The sequence below is a fragment of the Carex rostrata genome, chromosome 3, assembly GCF_964058835.1.
Source record: "Carex rostrata chromosome 3, lpCarRost1.2, whole genome shotgun sequence".
NCBI classification, from domain to species: domain Eukaryota; kingdom Viridiplantae; phylum Streptophyta; class Magnoliopsida; order Poales; family Cyperaceae; genus Carex; species Carex rostrata.
This window is the reverse complement of record NC_135920.1, coordinates 6,777,324-6,797,692: the sequence shown is the minus strand read 5'-3', so window position 1 is coordinate 6,797,692 and position 20,369 is coordinate 6,777,324. Positions and strand designations below refer to the sequence as shown.

At 34.3% G+C, this 20,369-nt stretch overlaps 3 protein-coding genes across 6 annotated transcripts; 2 read left to right on the top strand and 1 right to left on the bottom strand.

The window, feature by feature from the left end:
- The first annotated feature begins 431 nt into the window (after positions 1-431).
- LOC144551186 (uncharacterized) lies at positions 432-3,013 on the top strand. Of its 3 annotated transcripts, none has more exons than XM_078299051.1 (2): positions 432-586; positions 665-3,013. In XM_078299051.1, exon 2 carries the CDS (start codon positions 697-699, stop codon positions 2,815-2,817), a length of 2,121 nt encoding a protein of 706 aa, XP_078155177.1. In that variant the 5' UTR covers positions 432-586; positions 665-696; the 3' UTR covers positions 2,818-3,013. The 3 variants fall into 3 exon arrangements, with proteins under 3 accessions (XP_078155177.1, XP_078155178.1, XP_078155179.1); XM_078299052.1 differs by having other exon boundaries at positions 459-586; positions 653-3,013; XM_078299053.1 differs by having other exon boundaries at positions 471-2,136; positions 2,386-3,013.
- Positions 3,014-5,295: 2,282 nt separating this feature from the next.
- On the top strand, positions 5,296-8,595 carry LOC144551185 (uncharacterized). Of its 2 annotated transcripts, XM_078299049.1 has the most exons (4): positions 5,296-5,713; positions 6,016-6,084; positions 6,525-6,812; positions 6,996-8,595. In XM_078299049.1, the coding sequence occupies exons 1-4, from the start codon at positions 5,438-5,440 to the stop codon at positions 8,145-8,147; spliced, it is 1,785 nt and encodes a 594-aa protein (XP_078155175.1). In that variant the 5' UTR covers positions 5,296-5,437; the 3' UTR covers positions 8,148-8,595. The 2 variants fall into 2 exon arrangements, with proteins under 2 accessions (XP_078155175.1, XP_078155176.1); XM_078299050.1 differs by lacking the exon at positions 6,016-6,084.
- Positions 8,596-9,823: 1,228 nt separating this feature from the next.
- Positions 9,824-14,373, bottom strand: LOC144551189 (nucleobase-ascorbate transporter LPE1-like). Its single transcript, XM_078299056.1, has 14 exons — positions 14,164-14,373; positions 13,926-14,023; positions 13,571-13,747; positions 13,382-13,482; positions 13,202-13,277; positions 13,037-13,096; positions 11,942-12,126; positions 11,753-11,849; positions 11,570-11,656; positions 11,392-11,450; positions 11,222-11,313; positions 11,040-11,117; positions 10,559-10,719; positions 9,824-10,239 (listed from the first exon to the last, which is right to left on the bottom strand). Exons 1-14 carry the CDS (start codon positions 14,249-14,251, stop codon positions 10,021-10,023), a joined length of 1,578 nt encoding a protein of 525 aa, XP_078155182.1. The 5' UTR covers positions 14,252-14,373; the 3' UTR covers positions 9,824-10,020.
- Between the last annotated feature and the right edge of the window lie 5,996 nt (positions 14,374-20,369).

Sequence of the window (20,369 nt, the reverse complement as noted above, 5' to 3'; positions counted from 1 at the left end):
TATGGAGTTCTTTTAAAATTTATATTAATATATAACAAACGAATAAGATTCAAACTCAATTTTTTTGAGGTTCCTTGGATAAGGGTGAAAACGGACCGGATACAAAGCAGATAGTAATAAAATCATATCTATAATTGTTTTTTCAGATATGAATACAGACTGAATATTAAATCAATACGAATATAAATATGAACTAGATCAAATATTTATTAGAAATTATATAAATATTATTAAAAATATCCAAATTTATAATATTTATCTAATTATAATGATAAATAATATTTTTTTTCAGATTAAGCTATATACTATTTTATTATTTGAATACAGATAATTAAAACATCTAATTTTTCAAATACAAAATAAATATGAATCAAATATTATCTATTCCGTTTTCACCCTATCTTGGGTGATATGAATTAATGGGCAGAGTATAGCCAAACGGCCCAACCGATTTCCGTTTCAGACCTCTATGGTCCTACAAATTAAGCCCGAAACGCGCCACAGAAAAATTCACCGGAGCGAGCATCTTGTCTCGGACTCTCCGATACTCCGATCAGTAAATGCATCCTCGCCACCACGATCACAGGTAAAGTAACTCTTACTAACTGTAAGCCTTCCCCAAAATATTCAATTATTGCTATAACAAGCTCAGTCAATTTGTCAGTGGCCGATTCTTCACGGGGAACGGAGGCATCAATGGTGGAAATCGGGGGAACAAACCCTCCTCTCTTGGTCCGAGAGGAGGTGAAACCCGATAATCGACCTCTTCTCCCTCCCAATTACGTTTCTCTTAGGCAACTCCGAGAACGGCGTCTCAAAGAGGAGCAAGAGAAAGAGAAGGAAAAAGAGAAAGTAAAACAGTCTGATAACTACGTTTCTCTCAGACAGCTCCGAGAGCAGCGTCTCAAAGAGGATAAAGAGAAAGAGATGGTGAAGGGGAAAGAGAAAGAAAATGAGACTGATAACTGTACTCATGGCCCTCCCAACTATGTCTCTCGCAGGCAGCTCCAAGAATGGCGTCTCAAGGAGAAAAAAGAGAAAGAGAATGGGAGAGAAGAAGAGTCTGAAAACCGTCCTCGTCTCCCTCTTAACTACGTTTCTCTCAAGCAACTCCAAGAGCAGCGGCTCAAAGAGGAGAAAGAGAATGAGAAAGAAAAAGAGGACGACAAAGTGAGAGAGAAAATGATACGGGAAGAGAAAGGGGAAAAAAATTCGCTTCTACCCCCAAATTACATTAGCCTGAGGCAACTCAGAGAATTGAGGCTCCAGGAGAAAGAGGAGGTACCGAAGGCTAGGATTGAACAAACCAAAGTACAGAAGGAAGGTGATGAACCAGGGCAGATTGAAGCGGAGATCAATAAGAAAGCTTGTGATATGGCAAGACGCCTTCAATCCAACTGCAAGGACGGTTGCGGGAAATCGAGTTGGGCATGGGAGCCTGTGCACCCACCGGCTGGTGCTAGCAGTAGCATTGGTGTTTCATCAGTTGATTCTGTGTTTCTACCAGAAAATGCCGGTGTATCTCATGAGGTAGTGTTGGCGTTTTTTGATCAAAATGAAGATGCTGAGATGAAGCTTAGGAAGAAGAAGAAGAAGAAGAAGCAGCAGCTTTGCAGGAAAAAGTTTTCTGTTAAGGACAACGGTGAACCGGTGCAAGGTTCTGAGTTGCTAATGGATGTGACTGACCTCAAAATTGGCAAGGTGGTAAATGCATCTAGTAATGCCACAAAGGAGGTGACAATATACCAAAATGAGAATAATGCAGTTCAGAAGGGGAAGGGGGGAAACGTCAATTTAACCAAGTCAAGTAGTTTAACTATTCCAGTTCTTGTGCAGAAGAAAATATTCAAAATGCACAACGGTAGGAATAAAGGAAAGGGCAAAGAGGTCAATTTATCAGAGCAAGGTTCTGAGTTGCTAATGGATGTGACTGACCTCAAAATTGGCAAGGTGGTAAATGCATCTAGTAATGCCACAAAGGAGGTGACAATATACCAAAATGAGAATAATGCAGTTCAGAAGGGGAAGGGGGGAAACGTCAATTTAACCAAGTCAAGTAGTTTAACTATTCCAGTTCTTGTGCAGAAGAAAATATTCAAAATGCACAACGGTAGGAATAAAGGAAAGGGCAAAGAGGTCAATTTATCAGAGCAAGGTTCTGAGTTGCTAATGGATGTGACTGACCTCAAAATTGGCAAGGTGGTAAACTCATCTAGTAACGCCACAAAGGAGGTGACAATATACCAAAATGAGAATAATGCAGTTCAGAAGGGGAAGGGGGGAAACATCAATTTAACCGAGTCAAGTAGTTTAACTATTCCAGTTCTTGTGCAGAAGAAAATATTTAAAATGCACAACGGTAGGAATAAAGGAAAGGGCAAAAAGGTCAATTTATCAGAGCAAAATCACAGTGTAGTAGTTCCCTTGAGCGAGGCTGTAAAAGGATCCAACGGGGTAGAGGTGATTGGATCTGAAATTGAGAATGTCGTGCTGAAGGGTAAAGGCAAAATGATCGATATTTCGGAGTTGAGTTATCAGACTCCATGCCATGAAGATGCAAAAGGAATCCTTGGAGCAGGTGAGGTGATTGGGTCAGAAAATTGGAATGGCAAAGAGGAGAAGGGGACAGGCAAAAATGTAAATTTGCCAGAATCGAGTGGATGGGAAGGTCAAACTGGTGGTAATTGGAGGAAAAGGAATCATGCAGCTGGGATCAGAGGTAGGGGTCATCCGAGGGCCGGAGGATTCGCTGCGAGGCCAGCAGAGCATCTCAGAGGAGGAGGTAGCTTGGTTTGGGTGCCCAAAAAAAGTTCTTAATTTATCCTGCTTAAAATTGTTAGTAATATTAGGATTATGACTTGATTGATCTATCCTGTGCTTTGTTAATATGGTATTTCAGCAAGTAGGTATGGCCATGATTGTTTCCCATATAATCTCCTTTTCATGTTGAGTGGTATTGAGACATTGTAACCAGATCCTTGTTAATAAGATTTTTAAACTCATTTATTAGTAATTTGTCGGGTTTTCCAAGCCTCCAAGTGATTTAAAAAGAAAAAGGAAGGAAACAAAAGAAAAAAGAACTGTATACGCAAATGGCTGTTTGTGTTCTTTGCTATCTTTGGTGGTGGTGATGTTATGCCATAGTAGTTTTCCTTCTCTGAATTCTTAATTTTTTTTTTTAGTGGTGCTATTTTTAAGGGAACGATTTTAAATATTGATGACCAAGGAAAATTTGATCTCCATTATCCAATTTGCTTTTAGACTATATCTTTCTTAACTTTGCACAATAAATTTACAACATATATAATTAGTAAAGTTGCAAAAGAAAATATAGATGTATCTTCAGCTCATCCTTTTATTAAATTGCTCATCTTTAATAGTTAATACTATCATCTTATATGCGTTCCTTTCAACAAAGTTGCAGATGCTTGTGTTCTTTTCAGTAAAGTTGCAGGAGAATGAAATGAAATAACCAGAATATATAAGAAAATTAATGACAGCTGGAATATTTTCAGAATTAATTTTAACTTGATGATTTGGACGTATGTAGTACTGAATCTATGAGTTTATAATTTCTCTTTCAAAAAAATATTATTAATTGTTCTTACTTAAATATTGCATGTTTAAAATTTGTAATAAACCTGAGTGATGATTTGCGTTAAATTCTTGTTATGTATTTTTAGTTTTGCATTGTAATTATTTTTGTAAAGTTGTTTCTTTTGAGGACATTATTATACATTATTAGTTTTGTTTTGGGGGTGTATTTTTGGTTGCTCGATCTGAAAAAGGTTAGAGCCTTAGTCACTTCATTGGTTGGAAAAGTTGTTTTAATTAATGCCTCCCACGTATTTCCAATTAGTTGTTTTAAGATAAAAATAAACAAAGGATATAATAATTCTCTAAATGTAGATAAGAGTTGCACCTTTCTTAAAATCACGTAGAAGGCGCCTCCAATCTAGAGAGTTCAACCCAAATTATAAGCCATTTAATATGCATAATTCGCAAAATCTGCATGTAAAAAATTAATGTGTTTGATCGGTGGACTAAATTTCTCTTTACAATTTGATATAATTGTGTTGGATTCAAATTTTAATATTAGTAGTCACTAATCATCAGGATAAACAATTACAGTAAGTAAACTAGGCCTCATGAGAGGGTTAAGAATTAATTGGTATTGTACTCGTCAAAACTAATAAATTTTAAATTTATCCATCAAAATTCCAAATATGATATTTACCGTCAGAACTGAGGACTAATTACCGATGTACCCATGAAAATTTACAATTTTTTCATTTTCATATCGAAACTTGAAAATACATTATTTTTTATTATAATTTATACAAGTAAGCATCATTTCTTAAATCTCCTTTTTCTATGATTAACTTCATTTATTAAAAATTAAAATGACCAGTGTACTATTTCTCTAAAATGTAGATATCCTTTATATTTTTTTGAACACTTTGATCAAGAAAATCATTAAATTAAGCTGTTAAAATAACTTCTTCTTAAGTTTGAAATCAGTTAGAAATTAGAATGACTACAAATAGCTATTGCTAACTTAAAAATAGTTGGATTATGGCACAAGATATTAACAAACAAATGCCTTACAAGGGTCCATACTTCTTGTTATAACTCTTTAGTCCCTGTATATACAATATTCAAGTCATGCTTTAGCGTTGTTTAAGTTGGCGAGTATTTGCTCTTCATTGCCTATGATAAAAAAATATCAATATTTTCCACCAATTTTTATCAATATTACACCCACGGCAGGAATCAAGATCAAACTGATTTGTAGTTTGGTCCATTTTAAATGCAAAGAAAATAATTTTAAATAAAATGAGTATAAAATTTGAAAATACGAAAGTCTTCTTAAATTCATAATTCAAATTATTCATGATATACCAACCGGAGCTAAATTATATTTGAAACAATCTCGGCTGTATTTTGTCCCTCTAAAATTAGATGTCCGAACTGAGAAAAGAAAAAAAAAATAGGGGTCATAAAAATAAATAGATGTCTTTATTTGAGAGGAAGGATAAACATTACATTTTAATTTTTATTATTAGATTAATAATAGAATAAATAAAGAAATAGTATAAAAAACGATGCTTAGTTTTAATGAAGAAATAATATATTTTGATTTTGATGATATAGTTAGAACAGTGAAAGTTTAAACTGAAAATATAATATTTTGAAGAAATTGGAAAATTCAAAATTTTCAGTGGATATAAAAGCAATTTTCTCGAGGCTTTAATTATCTCAGGGTTCAAAGAGCACAGAAGAATTAGCCTTTTCAGTTCTTCTGTTAATTTCTAGTTTTCTACAGAGGGGGACAAGCGTACCAGTATCACAGACCACAGTCACTTCAAAAGATAAAGAGAAGAGCAATCGAGATCGAAATCGACATTCCACAGAGGGCTACACTACAAACCCAAAGATGAATACATCGCAGTTTATGGACAAGCAAATACTGGATCTGATGAATCACCAAGCACAGCCTCTGCCTCAGGAGGAAGAGTGCTCGACGCGCCACATCAATGGTGATACTCCCACGACCAAGGAGGAGATCCTCGCCAGCTATGATTTCCAGTCCACCCTCACCGCCGGATCCTCTCCTCCTCGTACCAATGGTGATACTGGTACAGCGACAGCAGGTGGGTCGGGTTCAACTTGGGGATCTCTCGGTTCCAGGACGGCATCATCGAATCTCAAGGTAAGGCAACGCTTCTATTATCGTTCTCTTTTCGACGTTTCTGCGATATATCTTAGTTTCTTGGGTAGTTTTGAACAAGTAGTGGAGTTTGGGTTAATAATTACTAATTAGAGGGTTGGCATTGGGCTGGGGGTTGAAAATCAATGCAATTTCTTGACTTTTGTGATGTCCCAGCTTAAATTGGTTGCTTCTTAAGTAAACTTGCTGGTTCTAAATTAGGAGTTAGTGTTACTTTTGATTAAGATAACTTTCTAAAAAGTTTTATCTTATTCGGTCTACTTTATTTCATATCTGGCGTACAGATCAGTGTTGAACCTTTAACTGCAACCCGAAGTGATTTTGAAGAGAAGCGTTTTGGGTCTTTTAAGGCAGTAAGCTTTGTCTCCTTTGCTTCAGAAATATTTGTTTTTCTGGCTATTTCATCTTTGATCATTTGTTTCAGAAATCCGTTGATAGGAAAATTGTTGTGCCAAGCCCAGTGATAACCTCACCTTAGAAGCTTATTTATTATTTTCTCTAATACTGATTACATGTTAAATTTTGGAGCCTGCTACAGTTTGCTAATGCCATAAATATTGAAAACTAGGAATTTTGGTTGAATTTTGTGTCGCTAAGTTCATCTTAACTTTTGAGGTGATTTTTTGTGGTTAATATTTCTCACAATATAGTTGCATCTAGTAGAATATAATGATGACAGTCAGACAGTCCTATGTAGATTCATATTTTGTTCCAAGTCCACAAAATTATCATATCTATTGGTTTAATTTAATTTGATATGTTTTGGCACTTCTGTCCCTTGGATCTTGAACAGTGTGATGGTATACTGGTGCCTCAAGTGCGGACGGAAGTGATGCAAAAACAAGCAAGGACGGTGGCACCTTCTTATAGCACTGCCACAGTGGCTGAAATTGACGGCACAGTAAAGAAGTACGTGGACAACCTATTTCATGCACTGGAAGGAGTGAGTGCACGGCTGTCGCAGCTGGAGAGCTGGACCCACCACATGGAGAGCTCCATGGATGATCTGAAGCTTGTTGTCGGGAACTATGCTGGTGCCACAGATGGGAAATTGCGGCAGTTTGAGAATATCTTGCTTGAGGTCAGTTCACCACACTCTACATATCATGCTTCCTCTCAGGCGTGTTTCTTATGTTGCAAGTTGCAACCATACCGACAAGTTGTTCCCTTTTGATATGAATACACCAGACCCTGGTAAAGTAGAATAATACTGGTTTGGAACTGAGTAATAGTTGCATGGTGTTTTTGTTTCGGTTTGGCTCAGGTGCAATCAGGGGTGCAGATACTTCGGGACAAGCAAGAGATATTGGAGACGCAAGTCCATCTCTCTAAGCTGCAACCCCAATCCCCAAGCGAACACCAACCGAAGCCCTCTTCTGATAGTACTCCTACTGCCCCTACTCCTGCCCCAGACACCACTCTCGCTCTCTCCCTCCAACCTCACCAGCTCCAGGTCCCACCACCCCCTCCTCAAGGTCTTTCGCCCCAACCCCCTTCTCTCCCTACCCCGAATGCCCCTCCACCACCCCAAATCCTATACCCACCTCAAAACCAAAATCCCTCTCTCCCTGCCCTCCTGGCCCCAAATATGCCTCAATACCCTCCTCAAATGAATCAATCTGAGACCCCGTCTATGCCCCCCTACTTCCCCTCACAGCCACAGCTAGTGGATCCCGTCCATCAGAAGCCATACCACCACCCGCCTCAATCTGAAGCCCAGGCCCAGCAAGGGTTGGGGAGCTACCAGCAAAGCCAATCACATCCTCAGCCACAGGCACAGGTGCCACCTCTCTCTCAGTATGCACCATACTCCCCAAGACCTACATCCCGGCCTCTGACCGAAGAGGCCAATCTCCCATACAGGCCTCCCCTTGCTCAGCCGTACCCACCACGTGGGCCTGCTCCTCCTTACATGCAACAATCTCCGCCTAGCGGGCCTCTACCCCCACCTTCTTTCTATGGTTCGCCTCCACCCCATCTGTCTAGCAGTGGCATGTTTAATGAATCGCCCCCTACCAACCGGCCTGGCTATAGCCTCCCAGTGGATCCTTATCCATTCGGTGGGGGTTCCCCTTCATACAGAGGTGGGCCCGGAGGGATGAAACCCATCTCCCCTTTTGTATCAGGCAGCGTTGGTAGTGGAGGGGACAAATACGAAAATCTACCAACTGCAAAGGTGTTGCCACAAGCAGCTCCAGTGGGACCTGGTTCAGGATCTGGAAACCAGGTGCCTCTTGACGATGTGGTGGAGAAGGTTGCGATGATGGGGTTCTCAAGGGATCAGGTGAGAGAAACTGTCAGGAAGCTGACAGAGAACGGCCAGAACGTGGATCTGAACGTGGTCTTGGATAAGCTGATGAACGGCAGTGCCGGGCAAGGCATGATTCAGCCCCAAAAGGGCTGGTTCAATCGCTGATTGTTCAGCTTTGCATTTCAACTCTGCTCCCTTTCTCATCACCTGTGCTCGTGTTATCTGGTTTTGTCCTGTAAATTTACTGGACCCACTCTGTACGCATTCTCTTTTCCTGATTGATCAAATCCCCTTTTCTTCCTTTGGTGGAAAGAATGTGTCTCTTTACATGTTTCGACTTTTGCATACATTTCCCAAGTGTTGGTGTTTGCTTAGCTGTGGACGAGCGCACAAGTTCCTCATCTGTTTGTGTACTTAAGGAGAGGATATTGTTGTTTGATTCTTTGCTACAGTTTCAGTTTCTGAATAATGCAGATTTGTACTTCAGTAGTTGTTGATGTATGATTTAATACTAACAATTTTATAGAAAAAAATTAGTTCTAGTTTTTTACCTGTATCACTAAAGGATGATGATTTACTTCCCTTCATATAAATATGGTCCACAAATGAAAAATCCGAATTTGGTATAAACTGTAGAATGTTTTGTAAATATTATCACTTGCATGCTGTCTCAAAGAAAGGGAACATGGGGGTGGTTTTGTAGCTCAAACCAAATCAGATCCACTCAACCGGATAGCACTAGGTTTTCTGGTTTCCATTTTTTACCCTTATAAATGTACTAAAATCTTAACATGTTCCTCTTATGTTGCTGCATTAATATTATTATTCTTTACTGTGATACACATCCTACAATTTTTCCTTTTCATCTTTTTTTCGGTTTGGGACTTTGGGGGGATCTACAAAAAACATTGAACTTACTTTTTTTATTTTAAGATTAATTAGTTTGTATTTATATTTGATTATGTTTTGGGTTGAGAATACTTCATTTGACCTTTCGGATTAGTGTGTAATTAAAACCATGCATTTTTCACCACTTTAGCTTATATTGAAACTTGAATTGACATTGACCAAATTGCAATAATGGGGCATAGATAGATGTGGAATGTCTTCATTAGCTGATTTTGATAATTGAGTCGGCTGGTACAAGGTCGTTTTAGGTGCTGGATACCTGCAACAAACAATTTGTTCTGATATTGCACATGGCATATTTTACTTTTGATTTGCCTTTTATTTTATTTTCTGATTCTGTTAGTAAGCTTTCCTTTTCAAATTTTTTTTTTTGGTTTTTAATGAACTGACAAATTCTTTTTCGAGTGAAAATAGATAGGAGTTGTCGGAGATAACAGATCAAGTTGGATGACTTTGTAATTATCTTTATTATTATGTTTTAGAACTTGTTTGATTTGCTAAGGTGCCATAATTGATTTGGAATTGATTTTCTGATATGATGTATAAATGTTAGTTTTCATTGCCATTGAAGTCGTGCATGTTGGAATTCAGATCCAGTGCAATACGTGTATAATGAGATCTGAGTCGTCTGTTTGAATCTGATATGAATCTCAAAGGAGATCCTCTATATTTCAAATAGGCACCGAATTAATTTTGACTCAGCTGTGAGTATTCTACACGATCAGGTAACTTAAGGATACTCACTCTTCTTCAGTGAAATACTTGCATATTCTTGATGCCAAATATAAATAGAGCTGATATAAATTATACAATCAACATACAATAATTCTCATACTGAATTAAAGTCACATTCATAATTCAAGAATATTTTGGATAAATATCTCTGCTAACTTGTGTAATAAAAATATATCTTTCCATTAATGATTTCCGTCGACAACAAATCAATATTTCATTATGTAAGATGTTTCTTTGTGTACATAAATGATATAATATTATGGGATACTAGGGCTAATTAAATTCCCACTTCTTAGCCAAACAAAAGAAAAACATGGAGGAAAAGAAAAAAAAATAAACAAAAAATATTGCATTGTTCCCATTTCCTATATATGATTGTGAAAACTATATGCAACTAGTATGAAGGGAAATATCTACTAAGGCTGTAAGGAAGGGCGTAAAATTCTTCGGTTCTTGCATCAGCGTTGTAAGATCTGTACTTGTAGAACCAATGCAAACCTCTATCTTTTCTAACTGAGTCATCCCAATAGCAGTGTGACCAGTCTAACAAATATGCTATCATGGCCCCTACCGTTGCCGAAGACGAGAATATCACATTTATAATATCATTGAACTGCAAAATACAAAATTTCAACATCAAATTTTAAAATCATAAGTGATATTAGGAATGTGATATAAGTTTGTCTAAAAAGTTAAAAGTAAGTACTACCAAATTAGTATATCCCCAATAAAATAGCCCTGTACCAGCACTGGTACGGTTGAACCGTTGAAGCTTTGCTTTGCACGGTTGTGCTGTGAATGTTTCCGGGAAACAATGATAACAGTTGGTAGTTTACCATTTTCCAAAAGAAAAATAAAAAAAATATTTATTTCCTATTAGGCTTGAGGAGATAGTATGAGAGAATTGAGTTAATAGAGTGCAATTAGCATACCACTCTATTACGTGTGTGCATTGGCCCATAACCAGATTCAATGAAATATTCTCGGAAGAACTGCGGAATTGACAAACCCAAAATCAAGGCAAAGCCGATGATGAATTTATTTCGTAAACTATTTATGTTGCAGAACTGGAGAAGGCCTATTCCTGCGGAGGCTGCATAAGTAAAAAATCCGGTGAGTTATATGTTTTCCTTCTCCTCAAACCAAGATATATATATACAAATCAAATTAAAGATGTGTACCCTAACTTGACATAACTTTGATTATTGGCTTACTGTAAAAATCAGGTAGCAGAAATTATACTCAGATATAGTCAAGACTGCAGGTAACAACACTTAAGTGACAGTGTACTTTAGCTAATGAGCAAGGAGCTTAAATAAAAAAAAACTTGACAACGACACATAGGAAACAATCATCTGATTAGTAGTGAATGAAACATGAATTATATCAAGTAAAGAATGCAAATGAATTTACCAGCATAAGCGTAGAGAACACAATATATGCCAAAGAATAGTGGGATTGGGATAGAAGCAATAACAGCCCCAAATTTTGCTGTTGGTATTAAAATGTCACACAAAAAGAGGCATCAGAACCAAACTTTTAAAATAGAGAAGTGAGTAAAAATCATGTGGTAATACAAAAAAAAAATGACCTACCAAAGAGTGAGAAAAAGATCATGAAACAAGCTGCAATTTTAATAACTCGACGGCTTCCGACTCTAGTGACAGCCAGAAATCCTGAATTCTCACTGTTTTAACTTAAAGTTAGAAATATCTAATTTATTAGAAAGAATATGATATTTTTATATGAGAACAGGGATCTTTACACAGATGCAGCAGATCCATTTGCAGTTCCAAATAGGCCATCCAGCATGATGGCTATTCCCTAAAACACATAAGATGCATATACTTACAAGATATAACAACTAAAGATTATCTGATATTGTTCTAAAAAAATATTTAATTGATAATTGTGTATGTTTATCTTAAACTAATGTACTGTACCTGCCAGCCAATCCCACGGGTAAATACGGAAGGTGGTACGAATGTGGCACTGCAGAATCTTTGTACGGCAATAAAAGTGCCAGTTGACTGAAAATAAATTAAAATCAGTTATCCAGTTACTTGTCTCATATTTTTAATAAAATTAAAAAAGAAAAATAAACATAATTAGAAAAGTTGAATTACCTCAACAAGAGAAACAAATGAAGCCGCTATCATAGCAAAAGCATCTCCAGCATAAAACAGAGGTCTTCCCCATTGTAAAGGGTATGGAATTCTGACCCTGCATGTAAAAAAAAAAAATTGAATATATTGTGTTATCTCAGATAAATAAAAGAAAATTTATTTTCATTAGCAAATACACAAAGGAGTTACCAGGGTGAGCCCCAAATAATTCCCGCACGATCTGTGCGGCAGCTATACTGAGTCTCAGGTGGTCTTTCGTTGTAGGCACCAGCAGCGGTGAGAATAAGTGCATATATCCAAACAATAATAATAGTAACTAGCACTGCACACCGACCAAATACAAAACTGCCTTGATTTAATCCATACGGAGCATACTGCAAAGAATATTTAAAAAGAAAAAATTATTACTTGGAGGTGTATATACTCAATACCTAATCTAGTAGGTTTGGTGTTCAACTAAACTATTCCATTGTGTGCACCAATGTACTCTTCTAGAAGATTAACTGGCTGTAATTAATTACTAAGCAGAAGATTATTATTTCTTCCATTTCTAATGAAGAAAAGGAATACCATTTGAACCGACGAACTTTCTCAAAGCATATATATGTTCAACAAATACATAATTAAATTGTTTCCATGGCCTTAGAAAATGGTGATTCTTCTCTTTACATTTTGACTCTAAATGTCTAATTAGCTCAATCATATATATATATATATATAGAGTAAGGCTACGCTACTTCGCGAATTAAAAGTGTTGTTTTAATTCGCGCTCATATCTCTAGTTTTGAAGTCCAAATAGCCGATCCAAACCGTTAGATGTTTAATCTATATTAAAATGTGCTTGGAGACCAAATTTTACATTTTTTTACTATTTATTAAGATGGTTTAAAAATTGTTGTTTTTATTAAAATTCTGCACCATTAAAAAACAGCGATTTTCAAACCATCTTAATAAATAGTAAAAAAATTTCAAAAAATGTAAAATTTGGTCTCCAAGCACATTTTAATATAGATTAAACATCTAACGGTTTGGATCGGCTATTTGGACTTCGAAACTAGAGATATGAGCGCAAATTAAAACAACATGTTTAATTCGCGAAGTAGCGTAGCCTTACTCTATATATATATATATTTTATCAATTATCAGTTATTGTTTCACCTAGTAATGATGCTGTTGTCCAATTTTTTTTTTAATCTTATCGAAATAAAAAGGTTAAAATATTTTAATGAAAAGGCAGCTTAAAAAGTACATCCATCCATCCTATCAGTACAAAAGAAAACATACCATAAATAGAAGAACTAGAATTATGAGTGCCGGGAGCCCAATTTCAACACAGTTGGCCAACTAGAAAGAAAAAAATGCATATTAATTTAGGTAACTGCTCTACATAAGAACTTTTTTGGTGGTAACATAATCAATATTTTAAATTATTATGACATAGCTACTCACTGCCGGGAATGCAATGTAATAAAGCCCGAGTGCAGATAGCATTACCCAAGGAGCCGCAATCACTGGGCTAAGGAATCTGAGCAAATGGAAAAACAAGAATAATTTAGCAGATTATGCAAATTGCATTATATCATTCAATTATATTAGACAAGCTCTCATATCATAACACTACTTAATTACCTTATGCAAACTCCCCAGAGACCGAAGTATCCGACAACTATCTGAAAGATAGAAGCACATATCATTGCCCCTTGTATGGCTCTCATAGTATGGTAGAACCTCTGATAAATTACAAAAAATAATTACTCAGTATGATTGTATGAAGAGTTCTTGGGAGTCAATTTTTATTTTAGAAATCATATTACAAACCTCATAGGGATCAATAAAGTACGTGTATCGTCTACTTAGAATAATTGAAAGAGTTGGTAGAAGGTATGTGAAGGAGCCACCGATCACAACTGGCAGGCGGGTCCCGAAATAGACTTGCAACAAGGTGTTTATTCCGGCTACAAAAAGCATTGTTTGAATCACTCTAGCCTTTTCTTCCTGCCATTGAAGAAAACTTGAATTTAAAAGCTAGACATATAGCACATTAATTAATCCGCATCAGTGCATGTGTCATTAACTCGTTATGCATATATTCACTGGCAGTATTACTATGACTTGGGATGTGAATTCTCCAAAAAAATTATATATAAATAAATAAATAGAGAAGGAAACTTACATAACCACCACCCATCTGAGGAACCAAAATCGTTGCAATTAAAACAATGGTGCCGAGCATGATAACATAATGCTGAAACCCTACCAACATAGTCGTGTCTGTAAATTTCAAGAATTACAAAAGAAAAAAAACAAGAACTATTATTAATGACAGACAATAATTGAAAAGGAGAAAGTGAGAAACAAAAACAAGATTTTACTTGAAGAAGTTGAAAGAAGAGAAAGAGATAGAGACTAACGCCATGGGGGAGGGCTGGTAATGCAGTAGTCAATACCGGGCAATTGCTCGTGTATCGGGTAAGGTACAAACTCTGGTTCCTTACCCATTGTGCTCAAATTGCTTCTTTACTTCTCTGCTCTTACGCTCTGTTTCGGATTGTTGATTGGGATTACAATTATTACTTAAAATCAAGAGGTGGGAGAGGGAAAGAAGTGAAGCGATTTGGAATGAGAAGAGGCGGGAGTAGTGTTGCTGTTATATATCAAATTAATCAACGAAATAAAGCGATTTATTATAGGAGGGGAGTTGAACGGAAACCGCTCTCATTTTTTAAATCTTACGCTTGTCGTATTGAGCGCTATCTCTTTGGACTTCGGATGGATCCCGGTTTTTCTCTCGTTTGGTGATTCTCTGTGGCAAGAGAAAGTATATTCAAATTGTGTGACGAGTCACTCGCATCTTCGAAAGTCAAAGGTACTTGTATCTTCTAAGCAATTATACTCATATAATATCAGAAATATGATATGTTTATTATCAATACATGACATTCGATCCTTCTACGTACATGCTTTTATTTTAGGGAAAATTTTGTACATTTCGATGTTGATTTTTAATATAATTTTGTTATTTGCATTTTTTATTTTATTTATCGTATATTTCAGTTATGATTGATACTGGTTTATCAACAAAATCTTTGAAATCGGATCCTTTTTATATAGATTATGCTCTAATTATGGAAAATATTTTTCTTCTCAAAGTATTGTTTTATCCACGGTGGTTTCTTTGTTTAACCTAATTTATTTTGTTGTTTGCATTTTCTTTAGTCTATTATTTGATTTTTTTTGTATTTGTTTCATTTTTCCAATTTATGTCATCACTGTGGTTAAAAGTTGCACAAATATAATTTTGGGTATAATCCTTCCTATCTTATTGAAATATTATATTTTAAATAATATTATTATATATATTAATAATGCCGTGTTTGACAACGGTAAACCAACAACAAAATTAGTCAAAAGTCTAAAAGAAAATACATGTGTTTAATATCTCTCATTAACACAGACTAGGTTAATACGATTAAAGAAATTATTGAGCGATTTCATTAGTAAATTGAAATATTAGTCGTTGATCGAGTGATTTGAAGTGAATTATTCTGTTCATTTGTATTTGATTGATGATCAAATAATTCTTAGTATTAAATAACATTGATGCACGAAGTATGTAAAAATAGTGAAAATTATGTAATATAGATTTATGTGTAGTCTGACTAAAAATGTGAAGAAAGCACTATACGGAATCTTGCGAGAGCTCTTTGTTAATATATCATATCGCAATATTGCCTTCTCTTCATGATATTACGAGTTTATAATAAATAATTGATTACAAAAATCAGTTTTTGATCTAATGACAAGATATAATGCCCGTGTGAAAGATTACACATTTAAAATGTGGATGAAAGATTTTTTTTTTTAAGATATTAAACAGTTAAATTATTTAATCCAATTTACTAAAAAAAAAGAAAAAAAAATAGATTTGACTATTTCATACCGATAGCATATGCAAACTATTTAAAAATCGTGATAATCACTTGTGATATATTTGTTGGGAAATAGAAGCTTTTCCAAGTTATATTTGTTATTACCACGTTGAGACGAATTACAACATTTTTGAAAATGTAAGTGCATCCATATTTTGTGGGAATAAAAATTTCAAATTAGTTCTACTTGCCCCCTTTTTTAAGTTCGAGGGAATGCCATCAACAAATTGGGAATTTGTTTAAGACCTTCAACAAGCCAGGTGCCTGGCTTCAAATCGCATGATATGACGACATGAAGATACTATTTTCTATGTTAATTTCTTTGGTAGTATAGTTTCTTCAAAAAAAAAAAATGTTAATTTCTTTGGTAGGATTAATTGGCCAGAATTCTCTCTCTCTCTCGGTTAGTTGGGGTTGGCTAACAGGATGATGACCATGTTTCGCACCTATCTAGACCTAATCTTCAATTTTAAATATTTTTTACGGTTGATTTTGACTCATATATTTAACTTAACTAGAATTCAACGGCTTATAATACCAAATCACCCTTAGCTTCTCACAATATGCACAATTTTTTTTTTTTAGAAATTGAAAAAAGATTGACTATTATTTTTTCTTCAAAAATAATAAGGACCAAATTATTGATTCGATCAACTCCAACTTGTACTGAATCAATATTGCGGTTCATCCTTGTTCATACCTTTCAATGACCGATAATACGGAAAATAAAAAAAATAAAAAAATTATTGCTTCAATCCATCTTCTTTCAGCTTAAGTTAAAAATCATGTGGTTTGGTACCCCTCCCCCCTTGATTATGCATCGCCAATCCTGTAAAATTACGATAAATTCAGACCGGACTATTTATTCGGTTACTCCATGGACCGAATCAGTAGTTCAATTCTTTCTTTTTTTTCACTATCAATCTGTTTTCTACAGTTAGATTTATTAATTTCTAAAAAAATTACAATATGCACGTAGCTATTGCTAGATAAAGCAAGCACGTACAACATGACATGCACCGAGTAGCTAGCGTAAAGAGGAAAAAAGGTTACATTGTGGTTTTATTAGACTATTCACGGAGTTGATCAACTTCAACAACTATAATCTACTAGATCTTACCAAAACTTATCCAAAACAATGACATGGCTTCAGCTGCTTGTTTGCCTTGATGTGGATACTAAGCAATTATATAAAAGTGTCTTCTATGAGCATGTGTCATATTCTTCGTTTGTTATTAAATATCTCAGATGTTGAATATATATTTTTTTTAATATGAGAAGAAAGTTTAAAGCATTCAAAGTATATACAGTACGTGCAGACACTAATAAGTTTTACTGATTTGGATCCCCCGGTACCTGAAGTACAAATAATAAATCTGGACCGTTCTTCTAACCTGGTACAAATCTCAAAATGGATCCTCCTATAATTTTTACAGACACCAGATTGAATTTGACCTGTCTGAAATTAATCCGAACTGTCTGTTTATATAGCACATCAAGTAACAGACTCAAGTTTTAAACTTACAGTTTCTCACAGAGATATTTTAGCTAATTGTGTAAGATGTGGTTTTCTTATTTGATGTTTTTATTATATTAAGGATCATTGACAATATTGAAATGCAATTATAAAATAATTGCAGAAAGGGAAATTTTAATATCTAGTTCGTGAACTTTTACTAAAAGGAACTAAATTAGATTATAATTAAATTAAGCTTTTTAACATTTAAAAGATCTATTAGTTGAGTTGGTCTTTGAACTTCTTTAAAAAAAAAATATTATTTTTAGAAAAAAAAAAAAAACTTAGTTCGTAAATATTTATCTGTAGTTCCGTACTAAATCAATATTTAAATTTTGTCATTGAAAATCTTCTAACATGACCAAGGTAACTCTTAAGGATCGATGTTGATTCTTTTAAGGGAAATATAAGAACACATTTTTTATCATTAGTTCAATATGGAGCTTATATATCTCCATTTTTATATTAAACACGTAGATGTTCTGATCTGCTAACATCTGTGATTAAAAGATGAAATTTTAGATTGAATATCAGCCCTCTAATCAAATAGTCTACCTTTTTTTTATAATTGCATTTTTTTTATGGTTTTTACGTGTAAAAGTCTAAATTTATTTAGGCACGTACTACACAAGATTTGATCAGTACTAAATCGAATAGACTTAAATTGGTGGTGTTGTAATAAAAAAACTATTGATGTCTTACTTCTTCTTTTGTTATTGTCCTTCAATTTTTTCTTTGATTTTCTTGATCCTTCTTTCATATTTTTTTTCTCCAAAAACAAGTTTGCTGGTTAAGAAAATAAAACAAATGACAAAAATTAATTTTTTTACTTTTTTTTCTCCCTAATTGACTTTAATTAGGGGTGAAAACGGAGCAGATAGTGGTAAAATCATATTCATATTTCTTTTTAATTTTCCAGATACAGATACGGATCAGATATGAGATGGATACGGATATGGATACAGATCGAATCAGATATTTATTAAAATTATTATAAAAAATACTAAAGTTCATGATATTTATCTAATTATAATGGTGAATAACATATTTATTTCATAATACATATTAAAAAATGTAGTATATATCTACTATTTGAATACGGATAATTGAAACGTAAAATCATATCAATATGATAGTATCCATATCCACACAGATATTCAAATATCGAATATCCACATCTAATATTTTTAGTATAGATCGAATACGGATCAAATATTATCCTGCCTTCAATACATATAAACATATACCTCTTTTTTTACACGGAAACTATTATTTTGGGTAATTCTACTCCATGTCTTGTTATAGTCCATCCATCCATCCATGATGATACATCCATTAGTATGTTTGTCGATGCCTTATAATTTGAAAAAAAAAAAAATTATAAATATATTCTTTGCCATTTATATGAGAATTTTTTTTTATCGATATGGAGTGATCATGTTGAAATGTCTTTTTTTTTTTCAATTTTAAGATGATATATCATTTTCTATATATGAATTTTTATGTGTTTTCTTATAATATATCTATGTTGCAACACACGAATACACGATACGATACAATACAAGTTAATAATTATGTGTCACGAACAGTCATATAATCCAAGTACTTAATGTATTAAATAAGGATGCGGCCCTTTGATGCATGGAGTTTAGGAGGTATTTTTAATTTTTAGTGATGGATTATAATGAAAACATATTAACATGACTGTCAACGAATGTATTGATATTTTGTAGTTTGATATTACATAATTATACCTTCTTAAACAATCTTATGAGCCTGTACTGAGAGAGAAAAAACAAAGGCAAAGGTCACTGTCAAAAATACGTATTGATCTAGAAGATCAAATTATACGGATCTCATCACTTTAATTAGGTTCAATGTACCTTTTAGTATATAATTTATTATTCTGGTTCACCGTATATTATTATGGAATAATTAGTGATGATATTCACCTATCCAACATGATTTATTTATCTTGAAAATCCAACTTGTTTAAACGAAGATTTAAGAAGCAACTTAATTTTCTAAAATATTTTTTAGGATCATGATCATGCAAATACATGTTTAGAGATCAAGTGTTTGAGTTGCATTCCATATGCATAAATGAACTTTTGCATGATACACTTGCATGCATAATACATAGCATGATATGAACTATTTACTTGTTTTAAATGAAATGTGTTAAAGATAGCATGATATGAACTATTTACTTGTTTTAAATGAAATGTGTTAAAGAGCTACATGTCTGAAACCTAGCTATCATGTAGGTGTTGTATTTGGGGTAAGCGTGTAATTTCAGTTATGTAGGCGCTGGACTTGTAGCGCATAACAGAAATTGCATAGACGTCATTTTCGTGGTAGCGCATGACTCGGTTATGTAGGTGCTAAACTTGTAGCGCATAACTTTAGTCATGTAGGCGCCGTATTCAGGATAAGCACATAATTTCAGGTTATGGTCATAACATAAATTGTGTAGGCGCCATATTTGTGGTAGCGCGTGATCGGAGTCTTGTATATACTTTGTTAAACCTCATACCTGAAACTTGATAGTCATATAGGCACTAAACTTGTAACGCATGATCAGAGTCATGTAGGCACTGTACTTGTAGCGCATGACCAAGTATTGTAAATACCAAAATAATTATCTAATATGATGTGGATCTTATTCTATAATGAATATTTTCATGTTTGACATGATAAATAAGCATTTCATTTTTGGGAACTAATGTTCATGTTAAAGGTTGGAGATAAATGCATAAGTTTAGCTAGGTGAGAACATTTGACATGATTAATTATGAATAAAGCTTGATTAAACAATAGGGTTGCACAAGAAAATTATATTGAAATTTTAAGTCTATTGCACATGAGCGTTGTATATTGTGAATTGATTTTTATGTTTGATTGTTATAATCTTATAGATTGTTTCTCGCGGTTGCTAATTAATTTTTATTGTTGTACTTGAGTATTTCATAAAGTAAAGTTCTATTTATTTTCATTGATCGATTATAGTTTGAAGTTAGTTTATTGGAATCTTAGATTATTATTGTAGTTTTTTTTTATGCTTGGTGTTGCTTTAGTTTCAATTGATCGGATTTGGAGATAACTCAACTAGAACTGAATATCGCACTGAGAGATTTCAATCTCTCACCATTCCACTTTGTGAGTTTCAGGT